At 38.4% G+C, this 24228-nt stretch overlaps 1 protein-coding gene across 11 annotated transcripts in view; it reads right to left on the bottom strand.

Moving 5' to 3' along the window:
• The window catches only part of RAPGEF4 (Rap guanine nucleotide exchange factor 4), a 273639-nt gene that overhangs the window by 99450 nt on the left and 149961 nt on the right, over positions 1-24228 (bottom strand). For 7 of the 11 annotated variants that reach the window (XM_032479695.1, XM_032479696.1, XM_032479697.1 and 4 more), the window contains one exon: positions 21456-21475. The exons of 3 other annotated variants lie outside the window; for them this stretch is intronic. In XM_032479695.1, coding sequence (XP_032335586.1) covers positions 21456-21475 — 20 coding nt within the window. Of the gene's footprint in view, positions 1-16801; positions 17074-21455; positions 21476-24228 lie in introns of those variants that run through there. One more of the 11 variants, XM_014563130.2, reaches the window with a different exon arrangement.

Here is a 24228-nt window from a genome sequence, read left to right as displayed (position 1 = left end):
CATACTGGGTTGTTAAAATCTAAGTGTAGAAAACAGATTTATAAAGATAAACATGAATATGTATACAATATATAATCAAGATTACAGCTATCTTGCATATCCTGAAAGACAAAAGTTTCCATCTCTTAAAATTTGGAAGTATTTTCAAAAATAACTCTTACAAACCCATTTGATAGAGGTTAAGCCTTAAAATCACATAACATAATAACACACTTACACTATAAATAATAATGTATAATGTAGTGCACTATACTATGTAATTCTAGTTTGAGTGAAAACATTTGTAAATATTAACTTATTCCACAGACATTTGTGTACGTCCTCTGTGCTGTGCTAAGCTGCTATATTAAAATTCAAAGGAACTATACTGCTAAATGATGCTGTGTATGGGTTACGATGCTAGGTTTGGGCTACAAAATGTTTTAAAATGAGATTGGCCCAATTAGAGACAATCCTCTAATACAATCTGAGAAGCTATAGAAACTACTTTAAAAAACTAGTCCACTGCAGGTGATTTTTCTCATCCAGGTGCTTTGAAGATTCATAATCAATGCGTTAAGATGAAACAATCTGAAGAACCATTTGGGGAGATTAGTGATCAGCTAAGGGTATTCCTGAATTTCTTGATCTCTGGGATCTACAGACCACGTTCTCTACAGACGTCAACTGTGTTCTGAGTTGATCTTTGGGACCCTCTGTATCTCGGAATTTCTGTTACTGCAAATATTTCACTGCTTGTGCCACAGTTATTTACACGTCTGTTTCTCCGAGTACAACATAAGCTCCTTAAAATAAAAAATTGTTTCTTGTTATCTCGGAATCCCTGTAGTGCTTTGTTCATAGAGATTATGTATTAAATATTTACTTAACATGTGGAGGAACCTCTGAGGAGCTTTCAGCTGGCTGTGGTATGAAGAGAATGGAGAGAAAGTTTCCTCTTTTCATTTCTGAAATTTCAGTTTTGCTCTTCATGGTTAGATATGGAAAAGCCAAGTTTATTGGATGTTGGCAGATAATTTGTGGACTATTTTACTTTTGCTTCTTTTCAGTTCATTTCTGTAATAAGGTATTTTAAGATCGGAAGAGAGAAACATTAATTTAAAGTTGACGCCTTTGTATTTCCTCTAGATCAAGGAAGTTGTTGAAAACAGATTGTCCTAGAGACACGAAACCATCCTTCTCTGTCATCCTGACTTCCTCTTATTTTTCTCTTGACAGACACAAGATCGGTTTTGATTTTTCACTGCTTTGCTAAGTACTTCTGAACATTTTTTAGACACTTAAAAAATTTCACACAAGTGATGGAACCTTCAAGATGCATATACGTACATCCAAAATTCTGCTTGCAATTTCAGGGGTTAACAGACTTCCAGAAGTCCACACACAGACCTGAATATGAACACCTGTATTCCTAGCACACCAGAAATCCACTGCTAGATCAAAGCCCAACGGTAATATGTGCACACATTCACCAAAAGGCATACACTACATGTTCAGAGCACAGCCACTCACAATAGCCCACCAACCACCAAATGGCAATAGATGGTGGTATTTTTCCATAATGGAATGAGAGAAAACAATTTACAACTGCATGCAACAATGTGGATAGACCTCACCCACATAATACTGAATGAAAGAAGCTGAATACAGGTGATTTCATTTATCTAAAGTATAAAAACAAATTATTTTGAGTTTGAGGAATAGTTAGAAGGAAACATGTGTTTCCTCCTGGGGTGGTGATGTTCTGTTTCTTGATTTGCATGCTGTTTATATGGGAATATTTGTGAAAATGTATTGACCAAAATAACGTGCATTTTTTACATGGATATGTTAAGCTTCAATAAAAAGTTAGAAGAAAACACCTCTTTTAGAACAAGAAACTAGCTTAATCTCATTCATCAAAAAAATTAAGAAAATATTTACTAACCCTCCATTATAACAGAAAAAGAGTAAAGGAGACCTTGGGATTTTGAAACTTGACTCTGGAGTGGCACCTGGTCCTATGCGATCCTGACACAGCCCAATAGGCAGCTGTAACCCTCAAATTTCCTTTGAGGGCGACTCAAAGGGAAAAAGAGAATGCATACATGTTTGTATTCATGGAAAGCACTCAGCAAAAATGTTACCACCACCAGCCTCCACAGAGGGTGGCCTGCAGGAGCCAGACACTCGGCCAGAGAGTAAGACTGCATGGCCACCTAGCATCTTTAGATATATTCATTTATTGATTCTAGAAAAGTCTGGAATACTGATTGCAAATGTCAAGTATCTCCTACTTAAAGACACCATTAATGCCATGTAAATACATCAAAAATTAAAAAAACAGTGTTAAAGTCAGAATAGAATTAGTTTCACTGGCTGTTTGTTTTAAATACCAGCTCTACCTGGAAAAGCATACCTTTTTTTATTTAAAAAATTTTTAAAAATTGAAGTATAGTCAGTTTACAGTAATTTCTGGTGTACAGCACAGTGATTCAGATATACATATATATATATATATATATACACACACACACACACACACACACACCCCTTTTCCTATTCTTTTTCCTATAGACTATTATAAGGTATTGAATATAGTTCCCTGTGCTATAACAGTAGGACCTTGCTGTTTATCTATTTTATATATAGTTAGTATCTGAAAATCCTGAACTCCCAATTTATCTCTCCCCCTCCCTTTCCCCCTAGCAACCACAAGTTTGTTTTCTATGTCTATGAGTCTGTTTCTGTTTTGTAAATAAGTTTGTCTTATTTTTTCAGATTCCACCTATGAGTGATATCATATGGTATTTTTCTTTCTCTTTCTGGCTTACTTCACTTAGTGTGACGATCTCCAGGTCCATCTATGTTGCTGGAATGGCATTATTTTATTCTTTTTTATGGCCGAGTAGTACTCCATTGTATATACATATACCACAACTTCTTTATCCAGTCATCTGTCAATGGACATTTAGGTTGGTTCCATGTCTTGACTATTGTAAATAGTGCTGGTATGAACATTGGAGTGCATGTATCTTTTTGAATTAGAGTTCCCTCTGGATATATGCCCAGGAGTGGGATTGCTGGATCATATGGTCTATTTTTAGCTTTTTAAGGAATTTCCATACTGTTTTCTATAAAATTCCATCAATTTACATTCCCACCAACAGTGTAGGAGGGTTCCTTTTCCTCTATACCCTCTCTAGCATTTATCGTTTGTGGACTTTTTAATGAAAAGCATACCTTTTTCTAGCAGGTCACAGTAAGTACTAAATAAAATATCAGTGTGTTTCCTTTTCTCATATGTTCCATTGTAAATATAATACAATCCCATTCTTCTCAGATATAACACTTAAGTCCAGTGAGCTGACTCTTGAGTGACAAGTGGTTATCTGTTACCAAATACAGGTTTCAGAAGGTATGAGTTAAATCTGTCAACAGTCTCAAATTTTCACAAACACTTCCACATTTATGAATCAAATTTAAAATAAGTGACACGTATTTAATGCTACTTGTTGTGGAAACTCTACAACAAATTTTTTTCTAGTTTTTTGAAAAAGTTGATGTACAATACTATATAAGTTTCAGGTGTATGATATAGTGATTCACAATTTTTAAAGATTATACTCCATTCATAGTTACTATAAAACATTGGTTATATTCCCTGTGCTGTATAATATATCCTTATAGCTTATTTATTTTATACATAATGGTTTGTATCTCTTAATCCCTCATACTTATTTTGTCCCTCCCCCCTTCCATCTCTCTTCTGGTAACCACCAGTTTGTTCTCTAGATCTGTGAGTCTGTTTTTGGTTCGTTTGTTTGTTTGCTATATTCACTAGTTTGTTTTATTTTTTAGATTCCACATGTAAGTGATATCATACAGCATTTGTCTTTCTCTGAATTATTTCACTTAGCAGAATACCCTCCAAGTCCATTCATGTTGTTGCAAATGGCAAAATTTCATTCTTTTTAATTGCTGAGTAGTATGCCATTGTACATATCCATCACACTTCTTTATCCAGTCATCTGTTAATGGACACTTAGGTTGCTTCCATATCTTGGCAATTGTAAATAATGCTTCTGTGAACATTGAGGTGCATGTATCTTTTTGAATTCATGTTTCTTTTTGGATATATATACCCAGGAATGGAATTGCTAGGTCATATGGTAGTTCTATTTTTAGTTTTTTGAGAAACTCCCATACTGTTTTCCACAGTGGCTGCACCAGTTTACATTCCCACCGATTCTGTATGAAGATTCTCTTTTCTCCACATTCCTTACCAACATTTGTTATTGTGTTCTTTTTGATGATAGCCATTCTGACAGGTGGGAGGCGACATTTCACTGTGGTTTTGCTTTGCATTTCCCTGATGATTAGCAATGCTGAGTATCTTTTCTTGTGCCCGTTAACCATCTATATGTCCTCTTTGAAAAAATGTCTAATCAGGTATTCTGCCCATTTTTTAATTGGGTTTTTTTTTATGTTGAGTTGTACGAGCTGTTCATATATTTTGGATATTAACCCTTATTAGTCATACCATTTGCAAATATTTTCTCCGATTTAGTAGGTTGTCAATGGTTTCTTTTGCTGTGCAAAAGCTTTTAAGTTTTATTAGGTCTCATTCATACAACAGCTTTTTAAGTTAAGGTACTGAACAGTCAGGAAATGTATATATTTTTCCAGGCCGTCATTACCCACTTGTTCCTGTCAGTGTCGGCGCTGATAAATCAGCAGGTGAGTTTCACAAAGTCAGAGGGATGGCTGGTGCTGTCATCACCAGGCACAAATGGATGAAAATCGCATTTAGCTGAATCCCATACACATAAGTATTTTATAGAGACAAGGGGCAACAGTTGCCCAGGGTGGCTCAAGGAAGGCTTTCCAGAGGAGGTAGGATTTGAAAAAAGTCTTTAGGAGGATTTGATGGGTAGAGAGGAGGCAGAATGGCACTGCAGGCTGGAGCCAAAATCACAGAGGTGGGAGTTAAAGGTATTCTGAGTTCCCTCGTCTGGCTGTAGCATCAAGCTGGGGTTGGAGAAGGTAGGGGAAAGTGCAGGAAGATGCTACAAGTGAAGATATTCCAGATTCATCACAGGTAAGAAGACATCAGAAAGTCAGATTATCAAGTGTAGTAAAAGCATATACTAGTTACAGGATTTTACCTTTTTTGTCCTTTTTTATTACAAAATAATGCATGCTCTTTGGAATATATAAAATGTTTAATCAGACAAACCACTATTCAAAGATAACTATGATTAGTATTATGAAATATTCATGTTAATCCTTTTTGTCTAAGTACAGTTTCAGGTTTCCTTTTATTTTTAACTAAAGTGTGATCATACTTGAGATAAAATTTTGTGTCTTCTCTTTTTATAGAACACGAAACCATAAACAGTTTCACATCCTACTATAAATTCTTTGTAACCATCATGTAAACATTCCATTAAATGTATGGTGTATAATTTAATGGTTCTCCATGTCACTGAACCTTTAAGCTGTTTTTGATAATTTGCTAGTATAAATATGCTATAAATTTATGCAAAAGTTGCCTTCACTCACTCATATTTGGAGTTATTTTCTCAGAATCAATTCCCAGAAGTAGAATACATAGGTCACTGATTCAGGTTCTTGACATATATTGACAAATTATGAAGCCTGCCTTGAAGGGAACTTTGGATAGGACATACCTTCTGGATAAACTCTTAGAGAAATGGTCTGTCTTTGGCCTCTTGAATATCACCATTGGCTTCTGTATTAAGACTAATAAATATTAATCTGGAACAAATTAATCAAGACAAAAATTTCCAACAGGAAAACACAAATACATTTTCCTAAGTTTAAAATGCATGCTTTGCAAAATGCCCTAAGCCATTATTTTAATAGCATAGTAACTCCCAGTTGGGAAAGGTAAGATAATTACCACTGAGAAAAACAGTTCTTTGTCCTACGCTTTGAATTGACTTCAGTTGACTTCAGTACAGTCTTATGTATGTAGGTGTATTTGTCTAAACTGACTCGAAATTTTAAAAGTTTTTTTTTTTTTTCCTGCCTCAAACAACCTAGCAGGCTAAAGCTATAATAAACACAGCTTAGTACCATACAGGACAAGAGCATTCAGCTGATTTGGATAACCTATAGGAACTCAGGAACCTGAGAGCAGTGATATAGTTAGTCTACGTTAAGCAAAATTCCTGGAATAGCAAAAACTTATTGATGTTTTCAAGAAATCTTTTAAGCCTTTACAAAGTTCATTAAAACAAAAATGATCAAAGACCTAAAAGGTATATCATATAAAATATGAAAACAAGGCAAAAAAGTAGGATACTACATCAGCCACCAAGTTCACTTCACATCTAGCTCATAAACCAGGTTCCCTAAACACAGACTTCTTTTTTTTTTTAAAAAAATCAGGTTATACCAGTGCAGATGCTGGTTTCAATCAGACATGCTAACTGCATCTCTTAAAAGGCCAAAGAAGTAGAGTAGTGCGATATATTAAACTTTGAAAAAAGATTTTCTAATTGAAGTGTAGTCAGTTACAACGTGTAAATTTCTGGTGCGCAGTATAATGTCCCAGTCATGCATATACATACATATATTCATTTGATTGCACTTATATTTTTCTTTCTTCCCCCTTCTGTATTTTTCTAATTTTCTAGAGTGTGCGTAAGGAGGAAAATCCCAAATTTTACAGCCTTACTATTACAGGAAGAATAAGCTGATGGAGGCTTAAGCATGCTTTAGAAACCTGGCATTTCTACCTCTGGGTCATGGGTTTTTATTCCAAGTAATTTGAAAGGCTTTAGAGATACTTGAAACATCTGCAAGTACAATGAAAAGGAATCAAACGTTATTGTGCTCATTTATTGACTAGAAACTTAAACTGTGGACATAATTTTGTTGGGGTACATAAGATGAGGATTATAGCTCACTTTTAGGACATTTTTCACAATCTCTCTTCAAGAAAGGAGAACCATTCGGCTGCCTGTCACAAAGCTCAAGGGCCCCTGGATTAAAGCTTTCAGCCAGACTGGGGTTAATCATTATAAGATTTGGCGATTAACAGGCTGTTTTCAGAGAAAGCACCAAGCATCTTGTTCCCATATGCTTCAGTTTCGTCAGACTCTGATCTGGAAGGGGTGGGTCTGCAGCCATGAACCAGAAACAGCCAAGTGTGGGGTGGTAGCCACGACTGGATGCCGTGGTGACACGGGCCTGCCCTGGGCACCCACTCATGACAGGAACACTCCGCAGCTTACCTGTTTTCTTGTCCCTACCTCCATGTGGCATTGCAAACACTACCCATCTCTGCCTTGTGCAGCTTAAAAATGAAAGAAATAGTAGGCTGCATTTTAAAGTAAATCTCCTTTCTAAATAAAGAGTGAATTTTTAATATGTTACTGGCTTACCACTTAAATCTAAAGGAGATTTCAAGAACTGCACATTTCATTCTTTTTCACACAGTGGAGTTCTGTCCAGAATGCAGATGAGGGTGTAGTTAGTCACAGGGGACTGGAAAGAAGCAAGGGGAGGGGACAGCTTCAGATGTTCACATGTTTTGGATAAAAGTCAGGGAAATAATTCTCCATGTGATTTAATCTTTGTATTAAATTGTCTTACTTCAAAACTTTGCAAATAAAATGCCTTTGATGATTCACTATGCCTGCAAACACCATCAATAATTGGTTTGTGATCAGCTGGTAACGTCATTGCTTTTTCTGACTTAAGTAGCCATTTTGAGAATTAGTCTATCACTGGGAGTTTAAACCTCACTGATCTTATTAAAGAAGGAGCACGTATCTTTAAAGAAGGAGCATGTGGGAATCTTTATGAAGATACAGGAGCAGAGAAAACTCCAAGACTATATAGTGCATATAAAAACTATTCTCGGGCTATAAAAGCAAACACAAACCAGGGTGAAGAACAAGGTCATGAAAGTGGTTTTCCTGTCTGAGTTTGGGTTGCTGGGTAGGGGAAGCTGTTCCCTTCTTTCCTTATCTCATCTGTATAAGGTACTTTGAGATTTGAGTTTGAGATTTACAAACATTAGCCACTCTATATAAAAATATATTTTAAGTTTCTTCTGTATAGCACAGGGAACTATATTCAATATCTTGTAATAACCTTTAATGAAAAAGAGTATGAAAACGAATATATGTATGTATCATGACTGGGACACTGTGCTGTATACCAGAAATTGACACATTATAACTGACTGTACTTCAATTTTAAAAAAAGATGCAGTACATATATACAAAGGAATATTACTCAGCCATAAAAAAGAATGAAATAATGCCATTTGTAGCAACATGGATGGACCTAGAGATGACCATATTAAGTGAAGTAAATCAACAGAGAAAGATAAATATCATACGATATCACTTATATATGGAATCTAAAAAAAAATGATACAAATGAACTTATTTACAAACCAGAAATAGACTCACGGACATAGAAAGCAAACTTAAGGTTACCAAAGGGAAAGGTGGGGAGGGATAAATTAGGAGTTTGGGATTAACATATATACACTACTATATATAAAATAGGTGAACAACAAGGACCTTTCTGTATAGCACAGGGAACTATATTCAATATTTTGTAATAATCTATAATGGAAAAGAATCTGAAAAAGAATATATATATGTATAACTGAATCACTTTGGTGTACACCCAAAACTAAAGCAACATTGTAAATTAACTATACTTAAATTTAAAAAAATGATTGAATAAATAAGTACATATGGTAGAAGAGACAAATGTCCGATGGAGGAGAATTCCAAATAATTTATATAGATATCCGCTATCAAGGATGTGGAGCATAACTCCTTTCTTAAGTGTGGGCTATGCACAGGGACTTCCTCCCAAAGAATTCAGGATGGAAAACGGATGACTTTACAGTGGAGAAACTTGGCAAATAAGTATCTTAACCAGATAATCAAAGGCAACATTAACAATGATGTATCATCTTGATAGCATGTATTCTTGACATTATGGGATGAAAATGTACTTACATCTGTGGTCTTTCCCCCAAAACCTATAATCTGAGTCTGGTCTTGAAAACAAAATCAGACAAATCACAATTCAGGGACATTCTCCTAAATATCTGACCAGTATCCCTCAAAACTGCCAGTTCAGCAACAGCAAGGAAAGTCTGAGAAACTGGAACAGTCAAAGGAGTCTAAGGAGACAGGACCACTAAATATACAGTGATATCCTGGATGGGATCCTGGAATGGAAATAGGATACTACATGAAGACAAAGGAAGCCTGAATAAACAATGGACTTTAGTTAATAATAATGTATCAGTATTAGTTCATAAAAAATGCTAAAAGATAAAAGTTGTCAAACCCTAAATATCCTTTAGGAATGAACGTAAAATAAAGGCATTCTCAGATGAAGAAGAAATGCAGGTGAATTTGCAGCCAGCAGACCTGTTTTACAAGAATTTCTAAAGGAAGTTCTTCAGTCAGAAAGGAAATACCAGTGAGAAGTTTAGAACATCAGAAATGAAGGAAGAACAACAGCAATGTAACCAAAAATAATTCCAAAAATGGGAAGGAGATGATGTGAAAACTTTAACAAGATATAGATAGCTGTTTGAAAAAAATTACTGCAGAGGAAATTCATTCCTCAATATGGTTGATAAAATATTAAATAATAAATTCCTTTAAAAAACTTAATTAAAAAAGTAGGATATGAAACTATATATACAGTGTAAACTAAATATTTTGTTTCTATACATTAAATACATAAACACTCCAAGCTCTGGGTGGTGGCATTTATAGGATATTTTTAAAAATAGTGTTATATTTCCAAATATTCAACATAAGCACTATTTATGATCTGGGAAGGATAACCATAATTATAAAAATGCACTGTCTTGCTAGACTTCATCTTAGACTCTTAGCATAAACATTTCCGTTTAGGAACACAATGTAAGCGTCAAGACTCATCTGAATGTAAATTTGGCTCATAGACTTTAAAGACTTAAAACCAAATAGATACAAAAACAATTCCTGTAATATCCAAGGACAAATAGGATTGCTGCTATCATTTACTGGTTCAGAACCCACATCTAAGTATCTCAAAAGACTTAACAAGATTAAATCTTGTTAATTTCCACATCATACATGTTAGGAAGACAGTGAAAAAGAAGTTATGATTCTGATTGAATGGAATGCATGGAATTTCTAAAGCACAATGCTTACTGCAATCAAAGCTATTGCAAAACGTGGTGTCAACATTATTCTCAACTGCTTCTGTCCTATTTCTTTGTAAGCAAGGGATGAAGACTTACCCCAAATGAGGTATTGATTGCCTTATGATGTTATCTGAGTACACCAGAGGAAGGGGATTTTTTTTTTTAGCGGTCAGCTAAACGTGCCTCACTGGGGAGAACAGCTACTACTTCTTGTCCCTCACTTCTTCCGGGCACAGACCCCTGCCCTCCATGGGCAGCACTGAGCCCACAGTGTATCTCACCCACACTGACTCAGAACTGGGGTATAGGGACCACGTGACCCACACTGGATCAGCTGTGTCCTTCCCCAAGGTTTCCTAACTGTAGCTGCCTGGAAGAACCAGGAATTGCTGGTGGCCATGCTTCCAGGCTTGGGGAGAAGCAGAAGGAAGAGGAGCCCTTGGCTTGCACTAGCCCAGGGTCAGCTCCACAACTGCTCTTCCTGTGGACTGGGGATGGAGCCTCCAACGTCCTCTCTTGTTTGCTTTTGAGGTGGCTTGATATGGATTTCTGCCACCTGTAGCCTCCACAGTCTGGAGTTATATAATAAGGCAGTAGCTGCATTCTTTTGAAGAAGGAAAACATTAGGGTGGTGAATAATGAAATTTCGCTTTCTCAGAAATCTTTTGACACAGGGATCTATATTCAATATCTTGTAATAACCTTTAATGAAAAAGAATATAAAAATGAATATATGTATATATATGCATGGCTGGGACATTGTGCTGTACACCAGAAATTGACACATTGTAACTGACTGCACTTCAATTTAAAAGAAACCCTTTGAGTTCAAGTGACATGGCACTTACAACATATGAGGTATTTTGGCTCTTAACTCCCATCTCTCAGTACTATGTTCTGATATAATTATCCATTTACCAATCTCTGTCCAAGGCTGTTTAAGCTGTTAGGCTGTCTGCTCTTTAAAGTCAAGAATTAGTTTTACTGGACTTTCATCTCCAGAACCAAAGTATGTACCTGCACAGCACATAGTAGGCACTTCATAAATGCTAAATAAGTGATTTTAAAAGAATTGAACAAAATATGATCGCTTTCCCCCTATTATGGAATTACTTTACTTCTTCCAACTTTATTAATTGGAAATTTGTGGCTCAGTTGGAAAAACTATTTAATAAAAAGGGGGGTTACTAGCCCATTTAGTAGTTTAAGAAACTATAATGAGAATGATTAAACTAATTAAGAAAACAAATTGTTTCAAGCAGGTCATAGCCCTTTAAATCATATAGAAATACTCTGTGAGCTAAGTTACAAATAACATCTCTCTGCCTATTCATTAAAGTAGATCCCTGAGGATGTCTATTAAGTCACACTTTGTTAGCTTGATTCATTACTATTTATACTTGAAATATGCCATAAGTCAACCTTTTATTAGTTCGAAAGGCAACACCTGCAATTACCCACAAAACTTGCTTACAAACATAAATTCTCTTAAAACCTACAAAATATAACAGAGGTGGGGAGCCAAACCCCTAATAAAATTCTTGCTAATTTTTGTCTTATTTTTATTTCTTTCAGATACATTCTAATATTATTCATGCCCCAGGCACATGCTACTCAGTATAAATACCTAATGTCAAATCTCATTATCACTTTCTAATCTAATGTTTATTATTATTAACTATTGAATAGACAGGGGTACAGTACAAAAGCCTAATCGCGCCTCACTCCTGGATACTGTCTAGTAGAACGACCTTCAAACTAGGTCTCCAAATTCACTCTACCCTCAGTCTTCCCTTTCTTAGTTGTTGGCAGCTGCATCCTTCATCGTGGTCCGGCCAAGAACCCTGAAGTTGTCCTTGACTTCTCTTTCTCACCTCACATTTAATTCATCAAAAGTTCTTATGACTCCATTTTCAAAATCCACTCAGAATGCAACACAAAGTCCAAGGTGACTATGCCATCCTCACTCTCTCTGCATGAGGCATCACACTAGCTGCCTAGGAGTCAAGGACTTTCATGACATTGCCATTTAAAACTATTTCCATTCCTATCTGATTATATATGTGGACAAGCTTTTCCAGTGTTCATATCTCTAAAAACCAAGAAGAGAAATAGAAGTGATGTCAAACCCCTGCTGCATACAGGTAACATGTTCATTTTTTAAAAGCACCCAAGTCATTTGATGATGCATTTCCAATAATAATGTACTTTAATATTTTATAATTATTTATAAAAGTCTATAAGATATTTAGTTTGTTTTGACAACTGTGTACTACTACTGTCATTCAATCCAGAAGAAAAATTTTTAATGGAGACTTACGGTCACAAGAAATTTTAAATCACTAAGATTTAAATTTATATACTTATTTTTGATACATGAAAGTATAAGACGGTGATCGGTAAGAGACTTTCAATCGTAAAAACACATTACAACATGGAGGTGCCACATTACCCTAGACAGCTCACATTTGGACACTTAACACAAAGGAAAACTATCTTCTATTTTATTTAAGACAATTATGTTTGGGTCTTTGCTATTATAGCTGAATCTGTATACTAATACATTGGCATAATTAAAAAGTAATCAGGCCCGTAAAAAACCCATTACAATAGGATAAAATTCTATGAAGTAAATAGAATGGGAATACGATTTAAAGGACAAAAAGAAATAATGTAACACTGCCAACTTTCAGAGCTTAATAATATATTTTTAAATGGTGAATAACAAAATGTTTCCCACAATGCCTAGTCCTGGACTAATACACAGTAAGCACTCTATAAAAACTTGCTAATTAACAGAATCACTTCTTGGGAAAATTTCTTTGACTTGACAGGATTGGGACTCAATCTTTCTATGGGCTTGCAGACCAGACACTCATTCACTTAGGAAAGTGAAATATCAACAACATATTGGAAGATATATGAATGGATGAATGAATGAATGAGTTGAATATTGTGGCTAATTTGGAGGTTCCCAAGTACCGGTAATCTTACAAAAGAAAATAACATTTACTATTAATACTTCCTCTTTCATCCAAACATTTTGTGCCATGTAACTTCAAGCTGTAAGGTTAGATGTGCAGAAATATTGAAATGGCCACCAGAGGGAGCCCAAGTGTTTTTATGAATATACCAGATATCAAATAGAGAAAAAGAAAGAAAACATACAAAATATAAAGCTGGGGGAGCAGGGGACTGGTGCACGTGGGAAAAGGGATCATTATCTGTTTCAGTCAAAAGAGTATCTTGTTGAATGACATAGCCATTTATGTAATATGTACCAGTTCCTTTACTAGGCAGTTGTACACTGCAATGCTTTGACAATTTAAATAGAAGAATTGGTTAAAATAATATTTTAAAAAAACCCCACATACCCTAAAACCAGAACGTGCATACATGAATCATGATAACATACATGATTCTCTGCTGGGCCCCCAGACGAGCCAGGCGCCTTCTCCAGCTTGTCTTCACGTCCCTACTCCTCTCTACCCCGGCCCATCACTGTAGTCACTTTGGGTGTGGTTCCCTCACTTTAGGATTGGTGTGACTTGGGAACCGTTCATTCTCCTGGCTGAGCCAGGACACATGAAGATGAACCACTTTTCCATTCGGCATCCTGAAGTCTTCCCAGAACTCAGAACCGGACCAAGTCCTAACAGGACGCGAGAGCACCTTTATAAGACTTCCCAGACCCAAACTACTCGTAAACCAGACCCCACTGGCCCACCGCAGTGATCTCCCCAGGCTGGGATCACATCCCTGGGCTGAGGATACTAACGAGGATGTGATCTTGTTTAGAAAGAAGCTCCAGGGAAGTGTCAGGTAATGTTTTCTATTTGAGAGCAGCATCAAGTTTTGGAATTACCCTCCCACCTCATTTGCTCTCCCAACAACCCTTTTGTTGTGGTTGGCAAGGGATCACCATTTCACTGACGAGGAGACTGAGTCTCATGGAGGTAAGACTTGCCCTGTGTTGCTGCTATTGCTGGGGACAGAAGGTGATGCATCTCTGGGGACACGGACTGCAACAATGAATATGTACTGGATCCAGTCATACTAGTGTCTTCTGAGACAGAAATAAAATTCTCATCTTCCTTTTTGTCAAATTACAAGTAAGTAAAAAGCAAGTGAATTTAACGACTTAGCACTTGTTTTACTCCGTATTTTCATGGTATGCTTTCCTAAGTTTATTTTTCATGTCTGGATGGGGTAATTTTATCATGTATGCAAGTAAATGAGCACAAACCAAATTACATTCCACAAGGTTAGGTGCTCTGCTGAGTGATGCTAGATTTAACATATTGATTAATGCCTTGAATATGGAATCAAATGCATTCTTGTTAAATTTGACAATGATACCCAATTGGGTGGGAGTGGACGGCACTCGGGAGAACTGGAATGAAATTTAAAGTGACCTTGACAAATGGAAAAGGGAAGAGGGGTCAAAATTCAATAGAAAGCTTTATAGAGTGATTCATTCAAGAGAAGTAAGAGGAATTAAAAAAAAAAAAAAGGAGAACCACAGAAACGAGAGAGCACTGACTGGGCTACTAGAGCAGAAAAGGAGCTGGAGATCAGAGTGAACAACAGGCTTCAAAGGCATCTGCAATCTAGAGCTGTCACCTTTAAAAGGAAGGCATGATATTGGGAGGTGCAAACAGGGCAAAATTCAAGCTAATTCCCCATCTACATTCAAAATAGATCTTTAGGTTAAAAAAAAGTATGGTGTTTTGCTGGAATCCTGAAATGCCTGAAGCTTAGAAGCCAGATATTGATAACTTTGCAAAGGGATCCTAGAAATTAAGAATCCAAAATAATGAACAGGTTTTGATTTTAGAGCTGATGGAATTAGCCTCCAAAGAGAAGGCTCTGGTATTCTGTTCCTTTATTCATGCACTGCTCTCCTTTCCCCTCTACCTGGTTAACACCTACTTTGCATCAAGAGTGCACGCAGGCATTTCCCACTCTGGGAGGCCTGCTCTGAGCCTCCCCTCCTCTCCTGAGAACCACACGGACCCCCACGTGTCTCCCGAGTGTGCACCCGGACGCCAGCACTGGCCAGCACGGGGCAGGCATTATCTCACTGATGCTCCTAGAAGCCTCGTTGGCTTCCACTACCAGTCCACGCCCTCCAAACCACTGTTATTCCTACCCTGTAGATGGGCAAATAAAGAGTGAACAGGTTAACTAACTTGTCCACCTTCACCTGGTCCGTAAGAGGCAGAGCTGGGCTTTAACTCAAGCCTGAAGCGCTCCTAGGGCCACGCCCGCACACCATGCCCTCCCCACCACACGTGCCCACAACACTTCATTGTGCCTGTTGTGTTCACACGTCTGCCTCCATCCGCTGACTGCAACTCCCCGAAGGTACCATGCTTGCTTTATTTTTGTAGCTCACGTGGGGCCTGGGATGGAGTGATATACATGCACTCAATTTCAAGCAGCTAGATGGCACATTCTATGGGCATTTCAGAATCATTCTGTGACTGAAGGAAAACAGAAAATAAAACCAAGTTGAAGTGAATTTAAACATTTATAAAAGCTTGCAGTAAGAATTCTGAACAATGCCTGATCTTACTACTGAAAGTGGTTTTACACTTTTCTTTCCTGGCAGTTTTAAAGAATGAAAACGGTTAAATATAAATTTATACAATAGGTATGTGTCTATATATGTGTGTGTGTGTGTGTGTGTGTGTGCATAAATCTTCAATGCAATTTTACCAAAAGATAAAGAGAATAACTACAGAATATTTTAATATCTATGGACTCAGGGGAGCCTGTCTGACACAGAATTATTATTAGAAAATAATCCAAATCCTAAATGACATGTAATCACTGGATTAATTTATCCAATCTGAGAACACTACAATTACTACAATTTTCTCTCCTAAATGTAAGACATATTTTGCAAATAATTTGGTTTCAATTTCTCAAAACAAGGACCAGAAAAATTCAAATACATCAGACATAAACGCTGCTATATATTTTATTCTCACAGTCAGTTGAGGCAACGTGCTAGCAGCGTGGAGTTACAGGTGATGAATGTGACTGTCGGCAGCACAGGATAAAATGTCTCTGCAGCCAGCCATGCCTTCTCCCCTACCTTTGGAACCAGCCATGTGGTGTATTGCGATCAGCACGACACCGTGTTCCTTGCCCTGCTGACAGTGGGACTAATTCTCAGCAGCAGAGCTAATATCCAGCAGCCTTATTACCTCAAGGCCGTGGCGTTTGTTAAAGTGAGCACAGGGAGAAGCTGTTGGCTACGGAGATCGGGGAATATCATTTCTCTTATGATTATTATTTTTAACCATTAAACACTACCCAGGTTCTCTGTGATATCTTGCCCGAGTCAAATTCTGATTAAGATGAGACTGACAGAACGCATTCAAAGCAGGGTCCTATGGGGTAACTTGGGGGCCACCCTAGGAAGCCATCAGCACCGCAGCAACATTCAAAGGCTTGTTTCCATAGAAATGTAGACACACCAAAATCAGAACACTGAAACAATCACCACATATAATTCACAGTATTACAAAAATGACCCTAAAATATATGAATGAGCCACCACCCCAATACACCCCGACAGGTGCCCTTTCCACCAAGCAAACTCACAGCAAGCGGGTCCTGTGAACACTGCAGAGAACGTCCAGAGGCAGCAAACACATGGCCTGACAGAAGGTCAGCTTTCCAGAGAGTTCCCTGCATTTCCTATTTATTATTTAGATAAAGGACAACTATACGTCATCTTGAAACTTCAAGCAGGATACCGCTGCAGAAGCTAGAAAGAGACACAGCTCGGGCCAGCTTCTGTAAGACCAGAGGAACCGGTGGAATGAAAAGCAGAAAGAAATCCAGCAAGGGCCTCCCGCCCCATCAAATGCACAACTCACAAACACCAAAGCAAATATTTCTTCAGAGACTCAAGCGCTGAAGTTGTTCTTGGCACCTTTGACACAACGACACTGCTTCCTTCCAGGAGGTGGGGCAGCGTCAGGCCTGACTCACTGAGCGACGCGTTCTAATAGGGCCGGGGGAGGAAATGGGTATTTACATTCTACACAATGCGTAGTTTGGGCCAGCAACGCGGCTAAATCTAATCTTACCTGGGGTGATGAGCCACTGGTCCTACAAAGTCAAAACAAGGCCTTTGGTTTGCTCTCCTGGGTGGGGCTTTGCACCCCCAGCCAGGTACACATGTGCTGTGTCAGTGTGGGGACAGCGCCAGTCAAACCATTCACCTCCCGGGACCGAAGGACCTGGCTGCTGGGGTGTGCCTGTGAACTCTGGCCAGGAAGTCCATATAAGCTCTGGATGTCTACCAGCCATGTTTTAAAGCAGGACTTTAAAAATCGTGTGTTCCACAATCAACTGTTGGTTTGAATTCAGTTCTAAAGCTGGAGTTGAAAGGTTTTACAGAGTTTTATGCAGTTATCTAAGGGTATCTAAGTTTTTTTGTTTGTTTGTTTGTTTTTTTACTTTAAGTTTGTGTGAGGAGACACAATTTTCTTTTTCTTCATTTGGCCCAGAATCAGAGCCAATCAATAGTGGTAAAATAAGATGTCATCATTTAACTGGTGGAAAAATATTCTCATTTGTTGGCTCTAATCTTGAAAAAGAGCAACAATAGAGACAAATGTTATTATATTCCCTAAAAACTCCTAAAATGACTCACCTGTTGACCCTAATAGTTACTTGCTTATTATTATTCTATTGCCTCCTTAATAAGAATATTTACAAACTGTGTAAACTATTTCCTCACCATTTGCCATTTAAAGCTTTATGTCTTTATGGTACTTTACAGTATAGAAAAATTATTCTTCATATAAATGACCCATGATTCTTTAAAAGTCTGGGGAGCTTCAACGAAGCTTCTTAAAAGGAGACCTCCCAAGCGGTTTCACAAGACTGCCAGGCTTGCCTGCTACTGATCGCTAGCGTCGGTGCTTCTAGGGCTGGGGAGAAGTCTGAGCTCTGAATTGACAGTTTTTATACCCACACTTAACAACAAACTTGCTAATCACACTGTCAACTCTATAATTGCCTAAAAAATGAAGACCTCAAATGATCCTTTCAGAAACAAGATGTTTGTAAAAATCAGGAAATGAGATTATTTCACAACACCTTCCCGAGTCTATTTTCTGGCTCCTTCTACACTGAGGAAGAGAAGTATAAACTTCTAAAATGACCAAACTCCTCAGCAGTTGCCTCGCAGAAGGATGGAGCACAGTAAGCAACCAAGTCTACATAAGCAGCAAAAAATTACAGACACGCTTGTTCCTTCAAAGGGAAACCGTAACATTCCACTAAGCAGCTTTCTTTTAGTTGCGATTTTTAGCTTCTGTGTTAGACATGGTCAGTCAAATTTGGCACATTCAAAGACAGAAAAAAAAAACCTTAAACAGATCAAAGAGAAGAATTTCTTTATAAACACAACAACCCCGAACAATTAGAACCCTGCCAAACAGTCCCCTTGCTTTATTGGTTCAACGGTCATTTTTCTAACATTGTTATCAATTATTTCTATAGGTTCCAGTATCCTGTGTCATCTAAGGTTGAGTGATGTCTCTATAAATTACAGTAAGTAGTAGACAAAATAATCTGGCAAGTTAATTGCGAGGCCATTTGTTTCTATGAAAGTGCAATTTACGAACAGAAAGTTCTTTTTATGAAAGGTAAGGCTGGGTATGGAAATAAAATATAGCTGGCAAGGCTGCTGAAAACACCGCTTACTGACGACTGCATATTTGATTAAAAGTTAAACATGGTGATTCACAAAATCAAGAGTAGGAGCTGGAAAAAAAAGAATATATTCTTCCCACAAAGAATCTGTTTGGACTCTGAAACAATCACCTAAATGTTTTTGTTTCAGTCCACATGCATATTATTGCTATTTAGAGAAACATAAAGGGAATATAATATTGCCCAGCATGTAGTCAAACAAGGTAAAGGATAAAAGAAACCACCGTAACACAACTTGTCTCTTATAAATGAAAAAGTTCAATTAACATTAACCCCACTTTAAGGCTCTTAGGCTTCTTTTTATCTTTCTAGAGCTTCAACTCTACTCATGAATGTCTTTCATCTCATTTGCTTTATTTTGACTGATGACATCGGAGAGCTCTCCTAATAGCATGTGGGGATGTTATACCCACTTTACTAGCCGGGAGAGGAAAAGTGTGCTTCTGTTTTCTAGAGAATTTGACATAGAATGACCCAAACAGATACGAATAAGCACATACTATGACTAATTTGGGGGGAGACAGCCTGGCCAGCCCTCTAAATCTTTGAGGGCAACATGCTGTTAACAGCTCGTTGTTTCTGACTTCTGCAAACTTCAAATTCCTCTTTTGTCACTAAGTGAGCTACCTGATGACAGCTGGCAGGCTTTCTGCTTAGAATGTTGCGCCTGTCCTCCCACTGCAGGGAGGTCCAACCGAAAGGTCACCGGGTGCCTACGAGAGACCGAGCTTCCTTTTGAAGCTTAGAACATTTTCGACCTCCTAGAGCTCGGCCATTCTCTGTGTGCTCTCCATGTCACTGACAGTTCCTTGATGAGGAAGCACCAGGCTCTTTCATCATCTTTATTTGGCTAATGATCCATGTATTATTCGTTACAGCAGGCTTTGGGACATCCGTGTCCAAAATGGTGCCAGGATTGGTTAACTTTATAGAGTCTAAACGCTACTGTTTTACTCTCCGTGAACCTGATGATCTTGAACTTTACTCAATACACAGAGAAATGTTTTTAATAGCAAAAGATCATTAGAAAGGTTCATTGAAGAAAGATATTTTGAGGGTTAGCAGACATTTGGTCCTATACAAAATATCCATAAGACATTTGGTCCATATCAAAAGGTCTGAAATTTGATTGTATCCAAAAAGTCCATAAGCATATTTGCTCTGTGATAAATGGTTCTGGACCTTTTGGCGTGGACCAAACGTCTCTGTGGATGTTTTAGGCAGGACCAAGTGTCCTTCAGGGTTAAGGGGGAGCCATATAATACAAAAGGACAGTATTTTATAAGGGGTAGGACATTCTTCAGAGGAGAAAAGATAGCTAGAAAATACACAGGCTTGATGAAATAATAACTATAATAATAGAACTAACATTTACTGAGCTCTATTGTACGATTCTCTATGCCTTCCACAGATTATCTCATTCAGTATTCATGATGGCTCTTAAGGTAGTCATGACTAAAATCCACATTTTAAAGATGACGCAAGGCTGTTTAGAGCAGCCAAGTGGCTTACCTGAGGCCTCACAGCTAGGAACTGAAATTCTTCGCCGACCCTAGCCAAGAAAGGTTTTGTTGTCACATCTGAAGTGACATCGCTAGGTCTTGAACCCAAATTTGTGGTGGGACAGCAATTCCCAACCAGCCCTTTCAAACCAACACTGTGAAAAACAGGGAAACCTAAAGAAAACTAGAGTCAGACCTCTGAAAAGGAATACATAAATCATCTGAATTTAATTCCCATAGAGACAGGACCAAAAGTGGAGAAAGGAAAAGTGAGGGTGATAATTCTGTAACACTGCCATTTGGGTACAGCAGATGAGGAACACAATGACAAGTCAGTACATCAGAGCCACCAAGCACCACTTCAGATTAATCACTGCACACTTCCATCATTAACTCTTCCATGCTATTGTCTAAATTAAGATTCCAGCTAATATCAGTAATACTATTATCGGCACGCAAAGACAATACCACGACACCTCCACCATCCTTAGAGTGAGTACTTGGCACTGGTTCTTGGTGAAAGGTTTGTCCTAAACCTCCTACTCTCTTACCTGTTTGCCCTAAGTAATTAGAGCAATTAATTATTTTTGACTTCCAAAGAGAAATATAGACTCTAATGCACTTTGAGACAATTATAAAATCAATTGACCCTGAATTTCTTATTTTGTATTCCTACTAAGGAAAAACAGTTAATTTTTTACATGCTGCTAAACTAGGGAATTGCTCTAATGCTATGTATATGACATGGGAACAAGAAAACATTTAGCGATCACACGGTTTGCCCCTAGAATAACCTTTCTTCAGACTAGCTGATATCAAAGACATGTGATGACCATGTCAGAGCAATCAACCTTCTCCCCATCATATTTCAAAGTGACTCACCGAAGATGCCAGAATAAGATTAGAAAATTATTTATTGCTCTGTTGAATGTGGATAAAGCGCTCTCTTTGCTAAGAGGGTTACCACGATTATTTTTTACCTTATGACAGTTTTTAGAAATTAGGCAGAGAGAGTAGCTACTCACGTTCTCCTTGTCAGGGATCCCTAGGAAAGGAGAGAGAGAGAGAGAGAGAGAGAGAGAGAGAGAGAGAGAGAGAGCATGAGTTGTAAGATCAGCTTGTAAAATGGAAATGAAATCCTTTGCCGAATCAAACCCAGTAAAATTTTGGTGTTTTCAATTTGTCTTTCCATAAAAACTTACATAATGCTGCATCGAATAGCAGGACCTACCAAAATCTGTAACATAATAAATCGGTGAATCCGGAGCAGGGCTGTGGCCCAATGACTGTCTCAGGCTTATTTTGCTTTTCTACCATATGCTTTCCTTCTCCCAGAGGTAAAAATCCACCCCTGCTTATTTTAAACCATGTGAGCAACTAATTCCTCTGTCCTGGGCACCCGAACACTCAGCATTTTAGACAAACTCTTAAGTTGCACCTATTGTAATTTTACAACGCAGATCACCTCACATTGCTCCAGGCTCCAGGGATCTGAACCTGGGGGCAAGGCGCACATAAAAACTACCGGAACACAACTTTTATTTTGGGCAAAGCAAACTCCTACTGTTTCCAAGTCCGGTCTGAGCACAGCAATGGCTGTTTCCAGGGGTTTCTCCATTTTCCTAGCAAAAAAGTTAATCAGTCATCCATTCACTCATTGACAAACATGAGTGAATGGACATGTTCCATTTCATGAGCATATACTACAGGAAGGCACTGGTCCTTTGCATGTCCTTTGGGTCTGCTACTCTGACTAACAGGGTGAGGGTGGCCACACTGGGAGGTCTACAGTCTCAGCAGAGCTTAATGCCACTAGTAGTACAGTGGGCACAAGCGGCCTTATACTGAAGGGACAGAAGTCCTGGTGGTTTTTATGTGTGGCTTGTGCCTTGCTTAGACCTAGTTTGCAATGCAAAAATATAGTACATCCCAATTCTGGGTAAATAGGACTTTCTGTATTTAATAAGGGGCTACACAGGACTTAAAAATACTGGAGTTAAAAGCACTGAATGCCCATCCTAACAAGAAGCAGTACTGTTCACAGGAGGAGTAAGAATGGGATAGACTTTTTGGAAACATTCCCTGATTAAACTCTGACACCCAAACTGGGATAGCATCAGGACCTAAAAGCTTAGGCAGGAAACAATGGGACAGACAGGGGTGTCCTCTCAAGTAGAAAGTATTCATGGACATGTTTGCCATCACAGATCTGTCAGAGGGAAGGGTGACATAATGTCAGCTACTCGGAAATTTGTCTTGAATCCATCCATTCTTTTATTCATCCATCCACCTATCCATCCAACAACCACTTGAAAGGACCGGGGTTGACTGAATGAGGAGATATAGGGTTGTAACAGAAGCTTCCTTTCTAGGAGGTTTAATAAGATAAACACACAGTTGCACAAAGCACCATACTGGAATGGCTAGAAATTAGGGCACCTATAGAGAAACAATACTTAAAAAGGTGATCTGGCACCATGCGGGAACTTGACAGTCGAGCTAAGGCATTAGCAGTCTTGGAATTCCAAGTTCCATGACAGGCAATGGGCAATCGTCAAAAGTTTTTGAGCAATAGAGTGATAGATCTAGAAAAAGGAGGGAAGGGACTTATCAAAATTAAAAGCCACTTAAGATATAAAAAGCAGAGACAATGGCATGGTCTCTGATTGAAGCCCAGTTTGAGCAATCAGCTATAAAGACACTCAGTCAGGGAAATCTGAATATGGACTGGGTAGCAGATGTTGTTAAGGAAAATCGTACCAGTTACTAGGTGTAATAAGGGTGTAGTTTTTTGCATGGACAAGTCTGTATTTTCAAAACAAACCTGCTGAAGTATTTGGGGTGCAATGTGTGGATATGATTAGAAGAAGGAAATATGGCAAAACATTAATATTAAAATATCTATTGAGTTATTAGTAACAAATCAGCAAAAACATAGCCAAGTGTTAAAAGCTTAATATTATTTAAATCAAGTGATGAAGATATGGGCATTGAATGTATCATTCCGTATGTTTGAAATTTTTCACAGTAAAAAGTGAATTTTAAAAGTTTCATGTCAGTCAGGTGTACGGTAGACCAGGGGTGACATAATGAAGGTTCAGAGCCAGCTGAGTCGTTTTCTGCTCCCAGGTCAAGAGTGACGAGGCCCTCAGCCCAGTGGCTGCAGAGCGGAGGGAAAGGGAAGAATAAGAACGCCACACAGGAAGGAGCAGGGGATGGACCAGGGATCAGCCTCAGTGGGTGGAGGTGGGAGAAAGGAGGGCTTCAGAGTGGTGGTGGTTTAGCGCCAGGTGGGGGAGGACAGTGGAATTATGAATGAAACATGCTTTCAGGGAGGAAGGATGGTTTTGCGAGAGTCAAGCTGTGTTCTGTTACTGACACTTTGAGTTCATGAGACCAGCAGGACGTCCGAGTGGAAAGAGAACCAGCAGTCACTTGGAAAGTTAGGCTGCCCTCTGTCAGATTCAAATAGAGGGGCTGGTTCAGGAAGTATTGGTATTAATCACAAGAAAGGATGCGATGGCTGAGGGTACAGTACAGGGGGACAAAGGGAAAAATAGCCAAAGCTAGACTCTTGGGTAATGCTTAAATTTTTGGCTGAGGGGAAGATGAAAAAGACAAGAATGAAAGTGGCCAGAGAGATACGAGAAAACCAGGATAACACAGTGAAGCTTAGGACCCAGGGGAGAATGGAGTCCGAACGTGGGAAGTCTCACCCGGTCATAGAGCATGGATTACGGTAACGACCAGGTCTGGGTATTGCTCGGTCGCTGGAGATTTCAGGTGGTTCCAGACACG

This window comes from Camelus ferus, chromosome 5 (genome assembly GCF_009834535.1).
Source record: "Camelus ferus isolate YT-003-E chromosome 5, BCGSAC_Cfer_1.0, whole genome shotgun sequence".
Taxonomy (NCBI): Eukaryota; Metazoa; Chordata; class Mammalia; order Artiodactyla; family Camelidae; genus Camelus; species Camelus ferus.
Note: the sequence above shows the minus strand (reverse complement) of the source record. Positions and strands in the feature narration are given on the sequence as shown.